Genomic DNA, 20,642 nt, shown 5'->3' with positions numbered 1-20,642 from the left:
GTGGCTATCAAAGTGTAGTCATGATCACTTCCCCACCTTAAGGTTTGGAAGGAGAGTTGATTCTTTAAAGTGAAATAATGACAGTTTGATGGCGAGGAGTCGTGTAGGAATGTGTGTGAACAGTTGCTGCACTTCATGGTGTCATTGTCATCATTTGTACCCATTATGACCAACATCTGAGTTTGTGGAACAGCGTTACAAATGTTGTGGTGAACCATTGGATGAAAGTTGGGTGCCATGCCACGCCCACATCCTATCAAACCTCTGGAGCTTCTGTTTCTGCATGTTGTTAACTATCTGACGAGCTGCACACGCTGGAAAGGAGTAGCAAGGGCAGAATCATGAAAATATTGACAGTGCAGAGTGAGAGTTGATGTTTACTTGGCAATGAACTAAACCGTCTCAAAGGAATGTCACTTCTTGACCAAACATACACATTTTTAAACTGCACTGTTGAATAGCCTAGTGTACTCTTGTACTGTATTGTACTGTTGTACTGTTGTACCGTATTGTACTGTTGTACTGTATTGTACTGTATTGTACTGTTGTACTGTATTGTACTGTTGTATTGTACTGTTGTACTGTATTGTACTGGTGTACTGTATTGTACTGTATTGTACCGTATTGTACTCTTGTACTGTTGTACTGTATTGTACTGTATTGTACCGTATTGTACTGTTGTACCGTATTGCACTGTTGTACTGTATTGTACTGTTGTCCTGTTTTGTACTGTTGTACTGTATTGTACTGTATTGTACTGTTGTACTGTATTGTACTGTACTGTACTGTATTGTACTGTTGTAATGTATTGTACTGGTGTACCGTATTGTACTGTTGTAATGTATTGTACTGATGTACTGTATTGTACTGATGTATTGTACTGTATTGTACTGGTGTACTGTATTGTACTGTTGTACCATATTGTACTGTATTGTACTGGTGTACTGTATTGTACTGAATTGTATTGGTGTACTGTATTGTACTGGTGTACCGTATTGTACTGTATTGTACTGTTGTACCGTATTGTGCTGTATTGTACTGGTGTACTGTATTGTACTAGTGTACCGTATTGTACTGGTATACTGTATTGTACTGTATTGTACTGTATTGTGCTGTATTGTACTGGTGTACTGTATTGTACTAGTGTACTGTATTGTACTGGTGTACTGTATTGTACTGAATTGTATTGGTGTACTGTATTGTACTGGTGTACCGTATTGTACTGTATTGTACTGTTGTACCGTATTGTGCTGTATTGTACTGGTGTACTGTATTGTACTAGTGTACCGTATTGTACTGGTATACTGTATTGTACTGTATTGTACTGTTGTACCGTATTGTGCTGTATTGTACTGGTGCACTGTATTGTACTGTTGTACTGTATTGTACTGTTGTAATGTATTGTACTGTTGTACTGTATTGTACCGTATTGTACTGTTGTAATGTATTGTACTGATGTACTGTATTGTACTGTTGTACTGTATTGTACTGTTGTACCGTATTGTACTGTATTGTACTGGTGTACTGTATTGTACTGAATTGTATTGGTGTACTGTATTGTACCGGTGTACTGTATTGTACTGAATTGTATTGGTGTACTGTATTGTGCTGGTGTACCGTATTGTACTGTATTGTACTGTTGTACCGTATTGTGCTGTATTGTACTGCTGTACTGTATTGTACTGTACTGTATTGTACTGTATTGTACTGTTATACTGTATTGTACTGTATTGTACTGTTGTACTTTAATGTAGCCTACCGTTGTTTGCATTGTTGTTGATGGGGAAGGGATGTGTGGTTCCTCCTCTACATCATTACCTCTTAAAATGTCTGGGAGATTGATACTATTCTGATCACAAGATTGATACTATTCTGATCACAAGCTTGATACTATTCTGATCACATGTATTTACTTAGTAAGTCCTCAGGTGTCATAAACCAAATAAATATGATAATAACTTCAATGAAGAGCCAACTTGTTTTTACACTCTACTGCTACTTTAAACCTGGGGAGCCCAAAGTGGGGGCCGCGGGCCACATTTGTATTGTTTCGTTTGGCCACCAAAGAGTGGCTTCCCAAATTGAATACTAGGAATGCACACTGAGTTCCGCTATTCTTTGGTGCCAGTTCCTAATTGGGTTGGTGTTAAGAGTCTGATCAAATGATATCAGTATTTTCTTCCTCCAGCTGATGAAGTCACATTCACTTTGTGTGGCAGCTTGGAATAATGACAAATAAGGAAGCAACACCACACAAAAGTTTGGCATCATTGAAGCATCTTATTGGTGTGTTCAAGTAGGACAGGTCAAAGTTAGCTCAGAGAAAAGGTTTCTAAATCAGTTTTGAAGGAGGATGGGAATAAACATTCTCTTAACGACTGCTTAATTATGTCACTTATTGCTCTTGCAAAAACCTCTTTGTAGTTCTCTGGTACAAGTCAATCAAGTCCCCATGAGTCTTTAGCCTTTGAGTCTGAGAGTGAGGAGATCATTGCATTCACTCACACATTCCAGTGAGTTGTAGTCCTCCTGTGAGACCACAGTCCATAGTCCCACAGTCCATAGTCTCACAGTCCATAGTCTCACAGTCTATAGTCCCACAGTCCATTGTCCCACAGTCCATTGTCCCACAGTCCATAGTCCCACAGTCCATAGTCCCACAGTCCATAGTCTCACAGTCCATAGTCTCACAGTCCAATAGTACCACAGTCCATAGTCCCACAGTCCATAATCTCACAGTCCATAGTCCCACAGTCCATAATCTCACAGTCCATAGTCCCACAGTCCATAGTCCCACAGTCCATAGTCTCACAGTCCATAGTCCCACAGTCCATAGTCTCACAGTCCATAGTCTCACAGTCTATAGTCCCACAGTCCATAGTCCCACAGTCCATAGTCTCACAGTCCATAGTCCCACAGTCCATAGTCCCACAGTCCATAGTCCCACAGTCCATAATCTCACAGTCCATAATCTCACAGTCCATAGTCCCTCAGTCCATAATCTCACAGTCTACAGTCCCACAGTCCATAGTCCCACAGTCCATAGTCTCACAGTCCATAGTCTCACAGTCTATAGTCCCACAGTCCATTGTCCCACAGTCCATAGTCCCACAGTCCATAGTCCCACAGTCCATAGTCTCACAGTCCAATAGTACCACAGTCCATAGTCCCACAGTCCTTAATCTCACAGTCCATAGTCCCACAGTCCATAATCTCACAGTCCATAGTCCCACAGTCCATAGTCCCACAGTCCATAGTCTCACAGTCCATAGTCCCACAGTCCATAGTCTCACAGTCCATAGTCTCACAGTCTATAGTCCCACAGTCCATAGTCCCACAGTCCATAGTCTCACAGTCCATAGTCCCACAGTCCATAGTCCCACAGTCCATAATCTCACAGTCCATAATCTCACAGTCCATAATCTCACAGTCCATAGTCCCACAGTCCATAATCTCACAGTCTACAGTCCCACAGTCCATAGTCCCACAGTCCATAGTCTCACAGTCCATAGTCTCACAGTCTATAGTCCCACAGTCCATAGTCCCACAGTCCATAGTCTCACAGTCCATAGTCTCACAGTCTATAGTCCCACAGTCCATAGTCCCACAGTCCATAGTCCCACAGTCCATAGTCTCACAGTCCAATAGTACCACAGTCCATAGTCCCACAGTCCATAATCTCACAGTCCATAGTCCCACAGTCCATAATCTCACAGTCCATAGTCCCACAGTCCATAGTCCCACAGTCCATAGTCTCACAGTCCATAGTCCCACAGTCCATAGTCTCACAGTCCATAGTCTCACAGTCTATAGTCCCACAGTCCATAGTCCCACAGTCCATAGTCTCACAGTCCATAGTCCCACAGTCCATAGTCCCACAGTCCATAATCTCACAGTCCATAATCTCACAGTCCATCGTCCCACAGTCCATAATCTCACAGTCTACAGTCCCACTGTCCATAGTCCCACAGTCCATAGTCTCACAGTCTATAATCCCACTGTCCATAGTCCCACAGTCCATGGTCCCACAGTCCATAGTCCCAGCAGAAGATGTTGATGCCGTGTTGGAGGGTTTAATCAGTTCCAAGATTAAGGTTACAAAGAAGTTGGCAACCATCAGGCTATCCTTTATAGTGTACCAGGTGTGAGTTTATGTCTAGTTCAATAAATCCATTTCTAGTCCACTCTCTCCCAGAGAGATAGTCAATGCACTTTATGTCTAGTTCAATAAGTCCATTTCTAGTCCACTCTCTCCCAGAGAGATAGTCAATGCACTTTATGTCTAGTTCAATAAGTCCATTTCTAGTCCACTCTCTCCCAGAGAGATAGTCAATGCACTTTATGTCTAGTTCAATAAGTCCATTTCTAGTCCACTCTCTCCCAGAGAGATAGTCAATGCACGTCCACATGATCTTACTAGTCCTCCTTTTGTATTTCCAAGAAGAAAGAAGTCTTCTTTGGCTTTTCTCAGCTGTCCTCTAACTTTCTTTCTAAGGCTTTTAAAGATGAACCCATCAGTCAGCAACTTTGACTCAAGTTCTATTTGTAGGGCAGAATGTCTGTCCTACATTAAAGTCACAATGAATGAATGAAAGAGTGTCTGTCCTTCATTAAAGCCACAATGAATGAATGAAAGAATGTCTGTCCTTCTGACCTCAACTGCGAATGTTGTTGATCGGTGGAGGGAATACTTCGAAGACCTCCTCAATCCCACCAACACGTCTTCCTATGAGGAAGCAGTGCCTGGGGAGTCTGTGGTGGGCTCTCCTATTTCTGGGGCTGATGTTGCTGAGGTAGTTAAAAAGCTCCTCGGTGGCAAGGCCCCGGGGTTGGATGAGATCCGCCCGGAGTTCCTTAAGGCTCTGGATGTTGTGGGGCTGTCTTGGTTGACAAGACTCTGCAGCATCGCGTGGACATCGGGGGCGGTACCACTGGATTGGCAGACCGGGGTGGTGGTTCCTCTCTTTAAGAAGGGGAACCGGAGGGTGTGTTCCAACTATCGTGGGATCACACTCCTCAGCCTTCCCGGTAAGGTCTATTCAGGTGTACTGGAGAGGAGACTACGCCGGATAGTCGAACCTCAGATTCAGGAGGAACAGTGTGGTTTTCGTCCTGGTCGTGGAACTGTGGACCAGCTCTATACTCTGGGCAGGGTCCTTGAGGGTGCATGGGAGTTTGCCCAACCAGTCTACATGTGCTTTGTGGACTTGGAGAAGGCATTCGACCGTGTCCCTCGGGAAGTCCTGTGGGGAGTGCTCAGAGAGTATGGGGTATCGGACTGTCTGATTGTGGCAGTCCACTCCCTGTATGATCAGTGTCAGAGCTTGGTCCGCATTGCCGGCAGTAAGTCGGACACGTTTCCAGTGAGGGTTGGACTCCGCCAAGGCTGCCCTTTGTCACCCATTCTGTTCATAACTTTTATGGACAGAATTTCTAGGCGCAGTCAAGGCGTTGAGGGGATCTGGTTTGGTGGCTGCAGGATTAGGTCTCTGCTTTTTAAACATGATGTGGTCCTGATGGCTTCATCTGGCCAGGATCTTCAGCTCTCACTGGATCGATTCACAGCCGAGTGTGAAGCGACTGGGATGAGAATCAGCACCTCCTAGTCCGAGTCCATGGTTCTCGCCCGGAAAAGGGTGGAGTGCCATCTCCGGGTTGGGGAGGAGATCTTGCCCCAAGTGGAGGAGTTCAAGTACCTCGGAGTCTTGTTCACGAGTGAGGGAAGAGTGGATGGTGAGATGGACAGGCAGATCGGTGCGGCGTCTTCAGTAATGCGGACGCTGTATCGATCCGTTGTGGTGAAGAAGGAGCTGAGCCGGAAGGCAAAGCTCTCAATTTACCGGTCGATCTACATTCCCATCCGCACCTATGGTCATGAGCTTTGGGTTATGACCGAAAGGACAAGATCATGGGTACAAGCGGCCCAAATGAGTTTCCTCCGCCGGGTGGCGGGTCTCTCCCTTAGAGATAGGGTGAGAAGCTCTGTCATCCGGGAGGAGCTCAAAGTAAAGCCGCTGCTCCTCCACATGGAGAGGAGCCAGATGAGGTGGTTCGGGCATCTGGTCAGGATGCCACCCGAACGCCTCCCTAGGGAGGTGTTTAGGGCACGTCCGACCGGTAGGAGGCCGCGGGGAAGACCCAGGACACGTTGGGAAGACTATGTCTCCCGGCTGGCCTGGGAACGCCTCGGGGTCCCACAGGAAGAGCTGGACGAAGTGGCTGGGGAGAGGGAAGTCTGGGCTTCGCTGCTTAGGCTGCTGCCCCCGCGACCCGACCTCGGATAAGCGGAAGAAGATGGATGGATGGATGGATATATATATATATATATATATATATATATATATATATATATGTATATATATATATGTATATATATATATATGTATATATGTGTGTGTGTGTATATTATATATATTTATGTGTGTGTGTGTGTGTGTGTGTGTGTGTGCGTGTGTGTATATTATATATATATATATATGTGTGTGTGTGTGTGTGTGTGTATATATTATATATGTGTGTGTGTATATTGTATATATATATACGCGTGTGTGTGTTTGTGTGTATATTATATATGTGTGTGTGTCTGTGTGTGTGTATAAAACACCTGCTGCTGCTGTTGTTGTTTGCCCTGTGGCAGTGTTGTGTGTGTGTGGCAGTGTTGTGTGTGTGTGTGGCAGTGTTGTGTGTGTGTGGCAGTGTTGTGTGCATGTGGCAGTGTTGTGTGCATGTGGCAGTGTTGTGTGTATGTGGCAGTGTTGTGTGTGTGTGGCAGTGTTGTGTGTGGGTGGTTGTGTTGTGTGTGTGTGTGTGTGGCAGTGTTGTGTGTGTGGCAGTGTTGTGTGTGGGTGGTTGTGTTGTGTGTGTGTGTGTGTGTGTGTGGCAGTGTTGTGTGTGTGTGGCAGTGTTGTGTGTGGGTGGTTGTGTTGTGTGTGTGTGTGGCAATGTTGTGTGTGTGGCAGTTTTGTGTGTGGGTGGTTGTGTTGTGTGTGGGTGGTTGTGTTGTGTGTGGGTGGCTTTGTTGTGTGTGTGGTTGTGTTGTGTGTGGGTGGTTGTGTGTGTGGCTGTGTTGTGTGTGTGTGTGTGTGTGTGTGTATATATATTATATATGTGTGTGTGTATATTGTATATATATATGCGTGTGTGTGTGTGTGTGTGTGTGTGTGTGTGTGTGTGTCTGTGTGTGTGTATAAAACACCTGCTGCTGCTGTTGTTGTTTGCCCTGTGGCAGTGTTGTGTGTGTGTGGCAGTGTTGTGTGTGTGTATGGCAGTGTTGTGTGTGTGTGTGGCAGTGTTGTGTGCATGTGGCAGTGTTGTGTGCATGTGGCAGTGTTGTGTGTATGTGGCAGTGTTGTGTGTGTGTGTGGCAGTGTTGTGTGTGGGTGGTTGTGTTGTGTGCGTGTGTGTGTGTGTGGCAGTGTTGTGTGTGAGGCAGTGTTGTGTGTGGGTGGTTGTGTTGTGTGTGTGTGTGTGTGTGGCAGTGTTGTGTGTGTGTGGCAGTGTTGTGTGTGGGTGGTTGTGTTGTGTGTGTGTGTGTGGCAGTTTTGTGTGTGGGTGGTTGTGTTGTGTGTGTGTGTGTGGCAGTGTTGTGTGTGTGTGGCAGTGTTGTGTGTGGGTGGTTGTGTTGTGTGTGTGTGGCAGTGTTGTGTGTGTGGCAGTTTTGTGTGTGTGTGGTTGTGTTGTGTGTGTGTGTGTGGCAGTGTTGTGTGTGTGGCAGTGTTGTGTGTGGGTGGTTGTGTTGTGTGTGGGTGGCTTTGTTGTGTGTGTGGTTGTGTTGTGTGTGTGTGTGGTTGTGTGTGTGGCTGTGTTGTGTGTGTGTGTGTGTGTGTGTGTGTGTGTGTGTGCGCGTGTGTGTATATTATATATATATATGTGTGTGTGTGTATATATTATATATGTGTGTGTGTATATTGTATATATATATATGCGTGTGAGTGTGTGTGTGTGTGTATATTATTTATGTGTGTGTGTCTGTGTGTGTGTATAAAACACCTGCTGCTGCTGTTGTTGTTTGCCCTGTGGCAGTGTTGTGTGTGTGTGGCAGTGTTGTGTGTGTGTGGCAGTATTGTGTGTGTGTGTGGCAGTGTTGTGTGTGTGTGTGGCAGTGTTGTGTGCATGTGGCAGTGTTGTGTGTATGTGGCAGTGTTGTGTGTGTGTGGCAGTGTTGTTTGTGGGTGGTTGTGTTGTGTGTGTGTGTGTGTGTGTGGCAGTGTTGTGTGTGTGGCAGTGTTGTGTGTGGGTGGTTGTGTTGTGTGTGTGTGTGTGGCAGTGTTGTGTGTGGGTGGCAGTGTTGTGTGTGGGTGGTTGTGTTGTGTGTGTGTGTGGCAGTTTTGTGTGTGGGTGGTTGTGTTGTATGTGTGTGTGTGTGTGTGTGGCAGTGTTGTGTGTGTGTGGCAGTGTTGTGTGTGTGTGGCAGTGTTGTGTGTTGGTGGTTGTGTTGTGTGTGTGTGTGTGTGGCAGTGTTGTGTGTGTGGCAGTGTTGTGTGTGGGTGGTTGTGTTGTGTGTGGGTGGCTTTGTTGTGTGTGTGGTTGTGTTGTGTGTGGGTGGTTGTGTGTGTGGCTGTGTTGTGTGTGTGTGTGTGTGTGTGTGTGTGCGTGTGTGTATATTATATATATATATGTGTGTGTGTGTGTGTGTGTGTATATATTATATATGTGTGTGTGTGTATATTGTATATATATATGCGTGTGTGTGTGTGTGTGTATATTATATATGTGTGTGTGTCTGTGTGTGTGTATAAAACACCTGCTGCTGCTGTTGTTGTTTGCCCTGTGGCAGTGTTGTGTGTGTGTGGCAGTGTTGTGTGTGTGTGGCAGTGTTGTGTGTGTGTGTGGCAGTGTTGTGTGTGTGTGTGGCAGTGTTGTGTGCATGTGTCAGTGTTGTGTGCATGTGTCAGTGTTGTGTGTATGTGGCAGTGTTGTGTGTGTGTGGCAGTGTTGTGTGTGGGTGGTTGTGTTGTGTGTGTGTGTGTGTGGCAGTGTTGTGTGTGTGGCAGTGTTGTGTGTGGGTGGTTGTGTTGTGTGTGTGTGTGTGGCAGTGTTGTGTGTGTGTGGCAGTGTTGTGTGTGGGTGGTTGTGTTGTGTGTGTGTGTGTGGCAGTGTTGTGTGTGTGGCAGTTTTGTGTGTGGGTGGTTGTGTTGTGTGTGTGTGTGGCAGTGTTGTGTGTGTGGCAGTGTTGTGTGTGGGTGGTTTTGTTGTGTGTGTGGTTGTGTTGTGTGTGGGTTGCTGTGTGTGTGGCTGTGTTGTGTGTGTGTGTGGCAGTATTGTGTGGTTGTGTTGTGTGTGTGTGTCAGTGTTGTGTGTGGGTGGTTGTGTTGTGTTGTGTGTGGCAGTGTGCGTGGTCGTGCACTTGTAGTGTAGGAGTTGTCCAGAAGGGGGAGTTGTGTGTCAGATTCTGAGACTCTTCTTCTGTCCACACAGCAGACCTTCATCTCAAATGGACACACCATATGTGGGTTAGGGTTAGGGGTCCACACTTATAAGAACACACACTTCAGGGTTAGGGGTCCACACTTGTAAGAACACACACTTCAGGGTTAGGGGTTCACACTTATAAGAACACACACCACCAGGGTTAGGGGTCCACACTTGTAAAAACACACACTTCAGGGTTAGGGGTCCACACTTGTAAGAACACACACTTCAGGGTTAGGGGTCCACACTTGTAAAAACACACACTTCAGGGTTAGGGGTCCACACTTGTAAGAACACACACTTCAGGGTTAAGGGTCCACACTTGAAAAAACACACACTTCACGGTTAAGGGTCCACACTTGAAAAAACACACACTTCAGGGTTAGGGGTCCACACTTGTAAGAACACACACTTCAGGGTTAAGGGTCCACACTTGTAAAAACACACACTTCAGGGTTAAGGGTCCACACTTGTAAGAACACACACTTCAGGGTTAGGGGTCCACACTTGTAAAAACACACACTTCAGGGTTAAGGGTCCACACTTGAAAAAACACACACTTCAGGGTTAAGGGTCCACACTTGTAAGAACACACACTTCAGGGTTAGGGGTCCACACTTGTAAAAACACACACTTCAGGGTTAAGGGTCCACACTTGAAAAAACACACACTTCAGGGTTAAGGGTCCACACTTGTAAGAACACACACTTCAGGGTTAGGGGTCCACACTTGTAAGAACACACACTTCAGGGTTAGGGGTCCACACTTGTAAGAACACACACTTCAGGGTTAGGGGTCCACACTTGTAAGAACACACGCTTCAGGGTTAGGGGTCCACACTTGTAAGAACACACACTTCAGGGTTAGGGGTCCACACTTGTAAAAACACACACTTCAGGGTTAAGGGTCCACACTTGAAAAAACACACACTTCAGGGTTAGGGGTCCACACTTGTAAAAACACACACTTCAGGGTTAGGGGTCCACACTTGTAAAAACACACACTTCAGGGTTAGGGGTCCACACTTGTAAGAACCCACACTTCAGGGTTAGGGGTCCACACTTGAAAAAACACACACTTCAGGGTTAAGGGTCCACACTTGTAAGAACACACACTTCAGGGTTAGGGGTCCACACTTGTAAGAACACACACTTCAGGGTTAAGGGTCCACACTTGTAAAAACACACACTTCAGGGTTAGGGGTCCACACTTGTAAAAACACACACTTCAGGGTTAGGGGTCCACACTTGTAAAAACACACACTTCAGGGTTAAGGGTCCACACTTGAAAAAACACACACTTCAGGGTTAAGGGTCCACACTTGTAAGAACACACACTTCAGGGTTAGGGGTCCACACTTGTAAGAACACACACTTCAGGGTTAGGGGTCCACACTTGTAAGAACACACACTTCAGGGTTAGGGGTCCACACTTGTAAGAACACACACTTCAGGGTTAGGGGTCCACACTTGTAAGAACACACACTTCAGGGTTAGGGGTCCACACTTGTAAGAACACACACTTCAGGGTTAGGGGTCTATGTGGGTCAGGAAGGCAGAAGAAGAGTGTCTGTGGGGCAGGAAGGCAGAAGAAGAGTGACTATGTGGGTCAGGAAGGCAGAAGAAGAGTGTCTGTGGGGCAGGAAGGCAGAAGGTCTGACTGGAAACAGCAATCAGAGAGAAGTCCTGTGTCCATGAGGAGTCATCAGACTGTGCCTTCCTGCCCGTACAGGTGTGCTGAAATAGGTGAGGCACACCTGCATCAGGGAGGGGTTAAGTCTGGAACAGAAACAAAGGGGTGGTAACAAAGAAAAACCAATGAACTGCTCCTAACACTGAACACCAACATGGTCTTCCCATCCAAACAAAAAGGTGACAGTGGAATGAGATCCTCCACGTGACAGTGATTGTGCTGCCTGTCAAAGATCCTCCACATGACAGTGATTGTGCTGCTTGTCAAAGATCCTCCACATGACAGTGATTGTGCTGCTTGTCAAAGATCCTCCACATGACAGTGATTGTGCTGCTTGTCAAAGATCCTCCACGTGACAGTGATTGTGCTGCTTGTCAAAGATCCTCCACATGACAGTGATTGTGCTGCTTGTCAAAGATCCTCCACATGACAGTGATTGTGCTGCTTGTCAAAGATCCTCCACGTGACAGTGATTGTGCTGCTTGTCAAAGATCCTCCACATGACAGTGATTGTGCTGCTTGTCAAAGATCCTCCACATGACAGTGATTGTGCTGCTTGTCAAAGATCCTCCACATGACAGTGATTGTGCTGCTTGTCAAAGATCCTCCACATGACAGTGATTGTGATGCTTGTCAAAGATCCTCCACATGACAGTGATTGTGCTGCTTGTCAAAGATCCTCCACGTGACAGTGATTGTGCTGCTTGTCAAAGATCCTCCACGTGACAGTGATTGTGATGCTTGTCAAAGATCCTCCACGTGACAGTGATTGTGCTGCTTGTCAAAGATCCTCCACATGACAGTGATTGTGCTGCTTGTCAAAGATCCTCCACATGACAGTGATTGTGCTGCTTGTCAAAGATCCTCCACATGACAGTGATTGTGCTGCTTGTCAAAGATCCTCCACGTGACAGTGATTGTGCTGCTTGTCAAAGATCCTCCACAAGACAGTGATTGTGCTGCTTGTCAAAGATCCTCCACATGACAGTGATTGTGCTGCTTGTCAAAGATCCTCCACATGACAGTGATTGTGCTGCTTGTCAAAGATCCTCCACATGACAGTGATTGTGCTGCTTGTCAAAGATCCTCCACAAGACAGTGATTGTGTTGCTTGTCAAAGATCCTCCACATGACAGTGATTGTGCTGCTTGTCAAAGATCCTCCACATGACAGTGATTGTGCTGCTTGTCAAAGATCCTCCACATGACAGTGATTGTGCTGCTTGTCAAAGATCCTCCACATGACAGTGATTGTGCTGCTTGTCAAAGATCCTCCACATGACAGTGATTGTGCTGCTTGTCAAAGATCCTCCACAAGACAGTGATTGTGCTGTCTGTCAAAGATCCTCCACATGACAGTGATTGTGCTGCTTGTCAAAGATCCTCCACAAGACAGTGATTGTGTTGCTTGTCAAAGATCCTCCACATGACAGTGATTGTGCAGCTTGTCAAAGATCCTCCACGTGACAGTGATTGTGCTGCTTGTCAAAGATCCTCCACGTGACAGTGATTGTGCTGCTTGTCAAAGATCCTCCACATGACAGTGATTGTGCTGCTTGTCAAAGATCTTCCACATGACAGTGATTGTGCTGCTTGTCAAAGATCCTCCACATGACAGTGATTGTGCTGCTTGTCAAAGATCCTCCACATGACAGTGATTGTGTTGCTTGTCAAAGATCTTCCACGTGACAGTGATTGTGCTGCTTGTCAAAGATCCTCCACATGACAGTGATTGTGCTGCTTGTCAAAGATCTTCCACATGACAGTGATTGTGCTGCTTGTCAAAGATCTTCCACATGACAGTGATTGTGCTGCTTGTCAAAGATCCTCCACATGACAGTGATTGTGCTGCTTGTCAAAGATCCTCCACGTGACAGTGATTGTGCTGCTTGTCAAAGATCCTCCACATGACAGTGATTGTGCTGCTTGTCAAAGATCCTCCACATGACAGTGATTGTGCTGCTTGTCAAAGATCCTCCACATGACAGTGATTGTGCTGCTTGTCAAAGATCCTCCACAAGACAGTGATTGTGCTGCTTGTCAAAGATCCTCCACGTGACAGTGATTGTGCTGCTTGTCAAAGATCCTCCACATGACAGTGATTGTGCTGCTTGTCAAAGATCCTCCACATGACAGTGATTGTGCTGCTTGTCAAAGATCCTCCACATGACAGTGATTGTGCTGCTTGTCAAAAATCCTCCACATGACAGTGATTGTGCTGCTTGTCAAAGATCCTCCACATGACAGTGATTGTGCTGCTTGTCAAAGATCCTCCACATGACAGTGATTGTGCTGCTTGTCAAAGATCCTCCACATGACAGTGATTGTGCTGCTTGTCAAAGATCCTCCACGTGACAGTGATTGTGCTGCCTGTCAAAGATCCTCCACATGACAGTGATTGTGCTGCTTGTCAAAGATCCTCCACATGACAGTGATTGTGCTGCTTGTCAAAGATCCTCCACGTGACAGTGATTGTGCTGCTTGTCAAAGATCCTCCACATGACAGTGATTGTGCTGCTTGTCAAAGATCCTCCACATGACAGTGATTGTGCTGCTTGTCAAAGATCCTCCACATGACAGTGATTGTGCATGAAAGATGCTAAGAAGAATCCAGTTGATGCTGAGATATCTGAAGAAAACATCCCCATTTTAGCTTTGTGGCATAGAATGTTATCCAATTAGGAACTTTACTGGATCCTAAACAGAAAAGTTATTTTCGTGAAGCAAATGTCTCCATAAGAAACAAAGTCAATATGAATAATTGGTTCCAGCCTCGACTAAAGTCCATATTTTAGTGAAGGTTTGAACACACAATAAAAAGTGCTATAAAGTACAACCAAAGGAAGTGATGGATAAATGTTCTATTTATTAACAAGCCGTGGTGATTGGCTCATGTGTTACCTAGGAGGTCTGGACGGTATATAATAAACTGTTTATTATATACCGTCCAGACCTGTCATCCCTCAACAAGCGCAGCGAAATTGTATCAGCATGCCGCCACAGACGGAAACACCTCCTAGGTAACACATGAGCCAATCACCACGCCCCTACGCCAGCCTGTACCCACCCACTCTGTGCCCTATATAAACCATGGTATGTGAATGCTTCCATTAAAATCTCCTGATGATTGAGGGAACCCCTCATGAAACAGGCCTGTAGAGATGAAGTTGTCTTGTGATTTTTTTTCCCACACATACATATATATATATATATATACCTACCGGAATCAATAAAAGGCTATCGATGCTGTCATCTAGCAAAGCTGAATTTGACCAAGCAACCCCCCCGTACCAAAAAGCCCTTGATGAAAGCGGATACAATTTCACCCTCACCTATGAACCCACGCCAGGAAACCAGCCAAAAAAGAACAGAAAACGAAACAACATCATCTGGTACAACCCCCCATACAGCAAAAACGTCTCAACTAACATTGGACACAAATTCCTCAATCTGATTGACAAACACTTTCCCAAAGACAACAACCTAAGAAAAGTATTCAACAAGAACAACATTAAATTGAGCTACAGCTGCATGAACAATATACGACAAATCATCTCAAACCACAACAAAACAATTGCAAACGAGCCGTCGACCCCCAGACAGAACGACTCCAAAACCAACAAAGGCTGTAACTGTCGAAAGAAACCTGATTGCCCTCTCAACGGGGGGTGCTTACAAACATCAGTTGTCTACCAATCTAAGGTAATACGCAAGGACATTAACACATCCGACACATATGTAGGATTAACCGAGGGAGAATTCAAAACCAGATGGAACAATCACAAGGCTTCTTTCAGGAACAAAAACCTGCGAAATACCACAGAACTCAGCAAACACATTTGGGACCTCAAAGACAATAATGTTGAATATTCAATAACATGGAAAATTCTTGCATCCAGCACACCTTACAATAGTGGTAATAAAAGATGTAACCTATGCTTGAAAGAGAAACTGTTTATTATTTACCGTCCAGACCTGTCATCCCTCAACAAGCGCAGCGAAATTGTAACAGCATGCCGCCATAGACGGAAACACCTCCTAGGTAACACATGAGCCAATCACCACGCCCCTACGCCAGCCTGTACCCACCCACTCTGTGCCCTATATAAACCATGGTATGCGAATGCTCCCATTAAAATCTCCTGATGATTGAGGGTACCCCCCCTCATGGAACAGGCCTGTAGAGATGAAATAGTCTTGTGATTTTTTTTTCCCACACATACATATATATATATATATATATATATATATTTAAAATCTTTTTTTTTTAATATATATATATATATATATATATATATATATATATATATATATATATATATATATATATACACACAGTATGATGTTTTTTTAGGATTGTTAGCATAGCTGCATTTTCCATCTTTTGCACGTGTGCTGTGATGATTCTGCAGGGTGTCAGGCGGCGAGCTTTTTGACCGAATCGTTGAGAAAGGTTTCTACACGGAGAAAGACGCCAGCGCGCTCATCCGACAAGTGCTGGATGCTGTCAACTACCTGCACAACATGGGCATCGTCCACAGAGACCTGAAGGTATCATCCTTGCACGCTAACAACCACCAACTCTTTTTCAGCCGGCAACTTTCTGACTTTAAGAAACACTCAAAGAAAAGTAAGACTTAAGTCAAAGTCGGCTTCATTGTCAATTCTCCACACGTACAAGACATGCAAGGAATGGAGATTGTCTTCCTCACCATCCCGTGTAGACTAGACCAGACACAAATGGTAACGTGAGACATATCTAACTGCTATAGTAACAATTATAATAATTAAAGCTGCAAGCAGCATTGGTCGGGCCCGCGTATTTGGCAGGTGCTAGTCCTAAGTGTCCCAATACTTTTGTCTACTTTTAGTCCGAATTGTCCCAATACTTTTGTGTAGTGTACCTACCTTGTCTGCATTGTGTGGGCACGCTGGTGCTTCCTGTTTTTAAGCAGCCTTCTTGAAAAAACAGCAGCATCAGCGCAGCGGCTCTTTGAAGGGTCATAAAATCAAAACCTGAGCGGTATTAAAACTCTTTCGATAACTTTTAATCAAAAGGGTTCAATCTCTCTCCTGTGTTAGTTTGAAGCCGAAACGACAAACGCGCTCAGAGGAGATAATGTTTGAAGAAAGGTGACCGGTTTTTACAAAAACGTTGTTTTGAAGGGGGAATAGAAAACTTCCTGTTGATTTTTGCTGGGGGTTGTCAATTTATGAAATGTAGGTCTAAGTGAGACCTACATAGAGGTTTTTGTTTCATGTCTCTCCGACCTTCCCAGTGGGAGTTACAGGCAGTTTTGTCACTTTTTTCTTGCGAGGAGCAGTTTTTTCTGCGTTTTATTAAAAAATTGCGCTAGAGCGCAATTTTGAGATTTGGGGTTAGGTTTTTTTTATTAGATCGCAATTTTTGCCAGTCCTGATGTGTGCGTTCAGTTTGGTGAGTTTTGAAGCGTGTTAAGGGGGTCAAATTACAGCTCAAAGAGGCAAAAGTTACTGTTTTTAGTACTTTTTTGTCTTGAAGGGGGAATTGCCAACTTCCTGTTGATTTTAGCCCGAGAATGTACAATTATGAAATGTAGGTCTAAATCAGGCCTACATAAAGGTTTTTGTTTCATGTCTCTCCAACCTTCCTAGTGGGAGTTACAGGCAGTCTAGTTTTTTTTTTTCTAGGGGGCGCTAGAGCACAATTTTGTGTTTTGTGGTTCGGTTTTTTCAAAAAAAGGCAATTTTCGCAGGTCCTGATGTGTGGGTCAAATATGGTGAGTTTTGAAGCATGTTAAGTGGGTCAAATTACAGTTTAATGTGGCGGCGGAAGAATAAAGAATAATAAAACCTTAGAAAAACAATAGGTCCCTTCGGGAGTCCTTTTGCAATGGGCCATGCGGGCCCTAATAACACAAGTGCAGATGGTGTCTTACAGGTGTTGAAGAAGACATACTGTAGTCCAGGGGTGTCAAACTCAAATACAGAGTGTGCCAAAATGTAAAAGTGAACAAAGCCGCGGGCCAAGGTTGAACAAATGAACCTTTTAATAGAGACCCAAACAAATTTTGCATTGAATATTGAACAAGCAAGGCTTATATAACTTTATAGTGACATGCAAAATCCAGTTTCAAATAATAATAATAAAAAAATATCAATGGCATATCAAATACAAATTAAATAAAAATGTAATGCCTCTTTTCTACTTGCAGCCTTCTGAGGTAAATATCAACATTAACTTTTTCCACAGGTTAATAAATTAGAAAATAAAATAACAATGAATAAACCAACCATTCAGGACTTTAAACTGCTCAGTTTGCAACACACTGATCTAATCTGATGTGCCCAAGCCAGATACCTGACATCTTTTCTTGGATGCTAGTTCATTAATGTCGGGGCTCAGGCTTTGAGCTGAGGCAACCTTCATTATCCAACCAAGGTGTTCATCAATCATTATATCTCGTAGTCCACCCGGACCACAGTCTTGGGGGCGTGCCTTAAAGGCACTGCCTTTAACGTACTCTACGAGCTGTCGTCACGTCCGCTTTTCATCCCTTCTAACAACGTGCCGGCACAGTCACAAGATCATACTTGCCAACCTTGAGACCTCCGATTTCGGGCGGTGGGGCGTGGGGGGCGGGGCGGGGGCGTGGTTAAGAGGTGAGGAGTATATTTACAGCTAGGATTCACCAAGTCAAGTATTTCATATATATATATATAAGAAATACTTGAATTTCAGTGTTCATTTATTTACACATATACACACACACATAACACTCATCTACTCATTGTTGAGTTAAGGGTTGAATTGTCCATCCTTGTTCTATTTGTCACTATTTTTCTAACCATGCTGAACACCCTCACTGATGATGCAATGCTGTGTGGCACGCAAAAAGTGCTTTCATCAAATGCACTAGATGGCAGTATTGTCCTGTTTAAGAGTGTCACAACATTGCTGTTTACGGCAGACGGACTGCTTTACGGTAGACAAAAACGTGACTGCTGTTGTTGTGTGTTGTTACCGTGCTGGGAGGACGTTAATGAAACTGCCTAACAATAAACCCACATAAGAAACCAAGAACTCGCCCTTGATCATTCTACAGTTATAACATGATTGGGCAGGTACGCTGTTTATATTGTGTGCCTGAATTTCGGGAGATTTTCGGGAGAAAATTTGTCCCGGGAGGTTTTCGGGAGAGGCGCTGAATTTCGGGAGTCTCCCGGAAAATCCGGGAGGGTCGGCAAGTATGCACAAGATATGTGCGGCTTCTGTACGCGCACACACACGTAGATGCAACGCATACTTCATCAACAGCGATACAGGTCACACTGAGGGTGGCCGTTTAAACAACTTTAATACTGTTAGAAATACACGCCACACTGTGAACCCACACCAAACAAGAATGACAAACACATTTCGGGAGAACATCCGCACCGTAACACACCATGAACACAACAGAACAAATACCCAGAACTCTTTGCAGCACTAACTCTTCTGGGACGCTACAAGGTGTGTGTGGGGGGGTTTGGTGGTAGCAGGGGTGTATTTTGTAGCGTCCCGGAAGAGTTAGTGCTGCAAAGGGTTCTGGGTATTTGTTCTGTTGTGTTTATGTTGTGTTACTGTGCGGATGTTCTCCTGAAATGTGTTTGTCATTCTTGTTTGGTGTGGATTCACAGTGTGGCGCATATTTGTAACAATGTTAAGGTTGTTTATACGGCCGCCCTCAGTGTAACCTGTATCGCTGTTGGTGAAGTATGAGTGGGGACGATGACATCATGTTTGGGGACGATGACATCATGTTTCTACTTGACATTGAGCACAAAGTGTAAGAAGTTCTCTTGAAGAAGGTCAATGAGGTCAATCCAAGGTGAGGTGGAAGACAAAACTCCAACCTGTGGAGCTGATCTGAAAGTTGGAGCAAGATTGATGAAGAGGTCAGTTTGTCCCTCCTAAGTCCTCACACACTTCTAAAAGCCAGAGGTGGTGCAAGAAAGTAGAGTGATGTCATCATGTTCACTCTCCAAATGAAATAGTTCCAACCACAATTTATTTGAGTCTTCTTCAAGCCAAAAAGTCCCCATTTGGTTTTGTGTGGTGTTCTCTGCCTGCTCACTACGAGATGAACAATCAACATCCTCCAAGGGTTGGAACATTTGGTTTTGTGTGGTGTTCTCTGCCTGCTCACTACGAGATGAACAATCAACATCCTCCAAAAGTTGGAACATTTGGTTTTGTAACATTTGGTTTTGTGTGGTGTTCTCTGCCTGCTCCCCACGAGATGAACAATCAACATCCTCCAAGGGTTGGAACATTTGGTTTTGTAACATTTGGTTTTGTGTGGTGTTCTCTGCCTGCTCACTACGAGATGAACAATCAACATCCTCCAAGGGTTGGAACATTTGGTTTTGTGTGGTGTTCTCTGCCTGCTCCCTACGAGATGAACAATCAACATCCTCCAAAAGTTGGAACATTTGGTTTTGTAACATTTGGTTTTGTGTGGTGTTCTCTGCCTGCTCCCCACGAGATGAACAATCAACATCCTCCAAGGGTTGGAACATTTGGTTTTGTAACATTTGGTTTTGTGTGGTGTTCTCTGCCTGCTCACTACGAGATGAACAATCAACATCCTCCAAGGGTTGGAACATTTGGTTTTGTGTGGTGTTCTCTGCCTGCTCCCTACGAGATGAACAATCAACATCCTCCAAAAGTTGGAACATTTGGTTTTGTAACATTTGGTTTTGTGTGGTGTTCTCTGCCTGCTCCCCACAAGATGAACAATCAACATCCTCCAAGGGTTGGAACATTTGGTTTTGTAACATTTGGTTTTGTGTGGTGTTCTCTGCCTGCTCACTACGAGATGAACAATCAACATCCTCCAAGGGTTGGAACATTTGGTTTTGTGTGGTGTTCTCTGCCTGCTCCCTACGAGATGAACAATCAACATCCTCCAAAAGTTGGAACATTTGGTTTTGTAACATTTGGTTTTGTGTGGTGTTCTCTGCCTGCTCCCCACAAGATGAACAATCAACATCCTCCAAGGGTTGGAACATTTGGTTTTGTAACATTTGGTTTTGTGTGGTGTTCTCTGCCTGCTCACTACGAGATGAACAATCAACATCCTCCAAGGGTTGGAACATTTGGTTTTGTGTGGTGTTCTCTGCCTGCTCCCTACGAGATGAACAATCAACATCCTCCAAAAGTTGGAACATTTGGTTTTGTAACATTTGGTTTTGTGTGGTGTTCTCTGCCTGCTCCCCACGAGATGAACAATCAACATCCTCCAAGGGTTGGAACATTTGGTTTTGTAACATTTGGTTTTGTGTGGTGTTCTCTGCCTGCTCACTACGAGATGAACAATCAACATCCTCCAAGGGTTGGAACATTTGGTTTTGTGTGGTGTTCTCTGCCTGCTCCCTACGAGATGAACAATCAACATCCTCCAAAAGTTGGAACATTTGGTTTTGTAACATTTGGTTTTGTGTGGTGTTCTCTGCCTGCTCCCCACAAGATGAACAATCAACATCCTCCAAGGGTTGGAACATTTGGTTTTGTAACAT

General features: G+C 44.7%; 1 protein-coding gene across 1 annotated transcript in view; it reads left to right on the top strand.

The window, feature by feature from the left end:
• Window positions 1–20,642, top strand: part of camk1da (calcium/calmodulin-dependent protein kinase 1Da) — a 179,672-nt gene that overhangs the window by 88,332 nt on the left and 70,698 nt on the right. Inside the window, exon 4 of the mRNA XM_061959156.2 lies at window positions 15,515–15,653. Coding sequence (XP_061815140.1) covers window positions 15,515–15,653 — 139 coding nt within the window. The remainder of the gene's footprint in view (window positions 1–15,514; window positions 15,654–20,642) is intronic.

The sequence above is a fragment of the Nerophis lumbriciformis genome, linkage group LG05 (genome assembly GCF_033978685.3).
Source record: "Nerophis lumbriciformis linkage group LG05, RoL_Nlum_v2.1, whole genome shotgun sequence".
NCBI lineage: Eukaryota > Metazoa > Chordata > Actinopteri > Syngnathiformes > Syngnathidae > Nerophis > Nerophis lumbriciformis.
Note: the sequence above shows the minus strand (reverse complement) of the source record. Positions and strands in the feature narration are given on the sequence as shown.